At 48.3% G+C, this 2,074-nt stretch overlaps 1 protein-coding gene across 1 annotated transcript in view; it reads right to left on the reverse strand.

The window, feature by feature from the left end:
- Positions 1–1,788, reverse strand: part of LOC118336843 (histamine H2 receptor) — a 2,106-nt gene extending 318 nt beyond the window's left edge. Inside the window, 2 exon segments of the mRNA XM_035673594.1 lie at positions 902–1,508; positions 1,511–1,788. Of these exon segments, the coding sequence (XP_035529487.1) occupies positions 902–1,508; positions 1,511–1,600 (697 nt within the window). The 5' untranslated portion in view covers positions 1,601–1,788.
- Positions 1,789–2,074: the final 286 nt, after the last annotated feature.

The raw sequence follows: 2,074 nt of genomic DNA on the forward strand, positions 1-2,074 counted from the left end.
GAGGGTCTGAGGACTAGTTGCAGAAGGTCTGAGGACTAGTTACAGAGGTCTGAGAAATAACTGCAGAGGTCTGGAGACTAGTTACAGAGGTCTGGGAACTGGTTGATGTCTGGGGACTAGTTGCAGAAGTAGAAGGACTGGTTCTCCATAGGAATGGCAGCTGAGGATTGTGGGTATTGTAGTATTTAGAGCCATCCACCAAACCAAGACAGAAACATCCTGTCGTCCGCTTTGTCTGCAGGCTGCTGCAGTAAACTTTGACCCCTCCTGGTTTTATGACACTACTGTGTGTCACCATAATGAGAGTAATGGCAGTGAGTCATGAAGGTAAACATAGAAGCTGATCCTCAGAGGCAATCAGAGTGACTCAGCTGTCCTTCTGTTGGACGTCTGATTTCTGCTTCATAGCTCAGGGTTTATCTCAGACATTCAACATGTCCTCTCTGCTCCTGTTGTCATGGCAACATGCACATATGCTACTACTGTTGGTCTTGAGTTTTATGACTATATGTTCTTTCCACACATGAGGCAGCTTTCCTTTCTATGATGTTTGCAGATAATTCAGACACTGTAGTCTTTACAGATCATATTTAAGTATAAACTCTGCTCTTCTTTCACAACATTTTGTGGCTCCTGTCCCTCTTTCATGACAACTCTAAATTAAAGCACATATTCAAATGAAGGCCCACATAATAGCTGTAAACAGGTGGTAGCTGGTCCCATTTTTAAAAACAATAAGTGTTGGTGTACAGCATGTCTCTCATGATAAATTGTGGAAGTGTAGTAGAAGTCCACCACCCTCCAACAAGAAACTTTTAGACATTTGCCAAAAATTAAACTTGCAGGATTTAAGCAGCACAATGTTTTAAAGACCGCAGGGGCCATATAGGTTGTGTCTCACCTGAGGTTGTGACCATCACAATGGAGCTCCTCAGGTAATTGTTAGCAGGAACGTAGTAGCAGTGCAGCTCGTTGCACATGAACGTCCCCCTCCTGGCCTGTTTCCTGGCCACGTAGACGATGTATCCGTACAGAGAGCACATGGTGAGGATCGGTGCCACGATGCCCACCAACATCCACAGCACTACAAAGTACTTGTTGTCAGGCGTGAAACTTGGACAGCAGAGAAACCGCGACTCACTGTAGACGTAGCTGCCGAAACCCAGAAGGGGCATTGAGGCATTCACCAGGCAGAACAACCAGACCAGGACCAGGACCAGCCGGCTCCGCCCGGCTGTCCAGATGCTGCTGTAGCTGAGGGCGAAGCAGATCTCTGTGAACTTGTTGACTGTGGCCCAGGTGAGTGAGTGGATGGAGGAGGTCTGCAGGAGGAGGAAGATGAAGCCGCTGCCCTGACAGAAGGCACCCTCGCTGGGGCAGCAGGAGGGCCACGCCAGGCTGTTGTAGGCTCCGAAGGGGATAGTGGAGAGTCCGAGGGCCAGGTCGCTGATGCTGAAGCTCAGGGTGAGGCCCAGCGTGTCGGTTCGGAGCTCCTTGTTGAGGAGGAGGTTACCAACAGGAGGAGGAGGTTACCAAAGATGGAAGCCACGCCTGACAGAACCATCAGAGCGGCGTACAGTGTCCTCAGAGTATCCGCCATCTTCAGATGGACTTGCAGGACAGGAAATACGTCAACAACTGCATCCCAGATCCGACGGGACAGAGCTGGGACATCTGAACATCCAAAATGCTCAAATCACATTTCCCAGAGCCTAAGTGGATGTCTGTTTTTTTTTTAGAATGGTCCTCAAGAACGAGACGAACAACTCTAAACGTCTTCCATGTAGTTCAGCCTGAGGTCCAAACCTGAGCAGAAGTCTCTCATATAAACAGACTGTAAATCCAGAAGCTTTTGGTCTGAGGAGCTGGTTGGACCTCAGTCACCACAGTGATTAACTGATGAGTCACAGCAGTGAGCTGACTGAACCTGAACACACTGAGGACGATTCAGTTTGTGTCACATTATATCATCGCTAGATATCCATTACAGTAAAAACAGCATCTTTACTGCCGCTTCTACTGTCTTTACTGCCCCTTCTACTGTCTTTACTGCAGCTTCTACTGTCTTTACTGC

Source organism: Morone saxatilis, unplaced genomic scaffold (genome assembly GCF_004916995.1).
Source record: "Morone saxatilis isolate NCDOM2014 unplaced genomic scaffold, NCSU_SB_2.0 Contig3, whole genome shotgun sequence".
Taxonomy (NCBI): Eukaryota; Metazoa; Chordata; class Actinopteri; family Moronidae; genus Morone; species Morone saxatilis.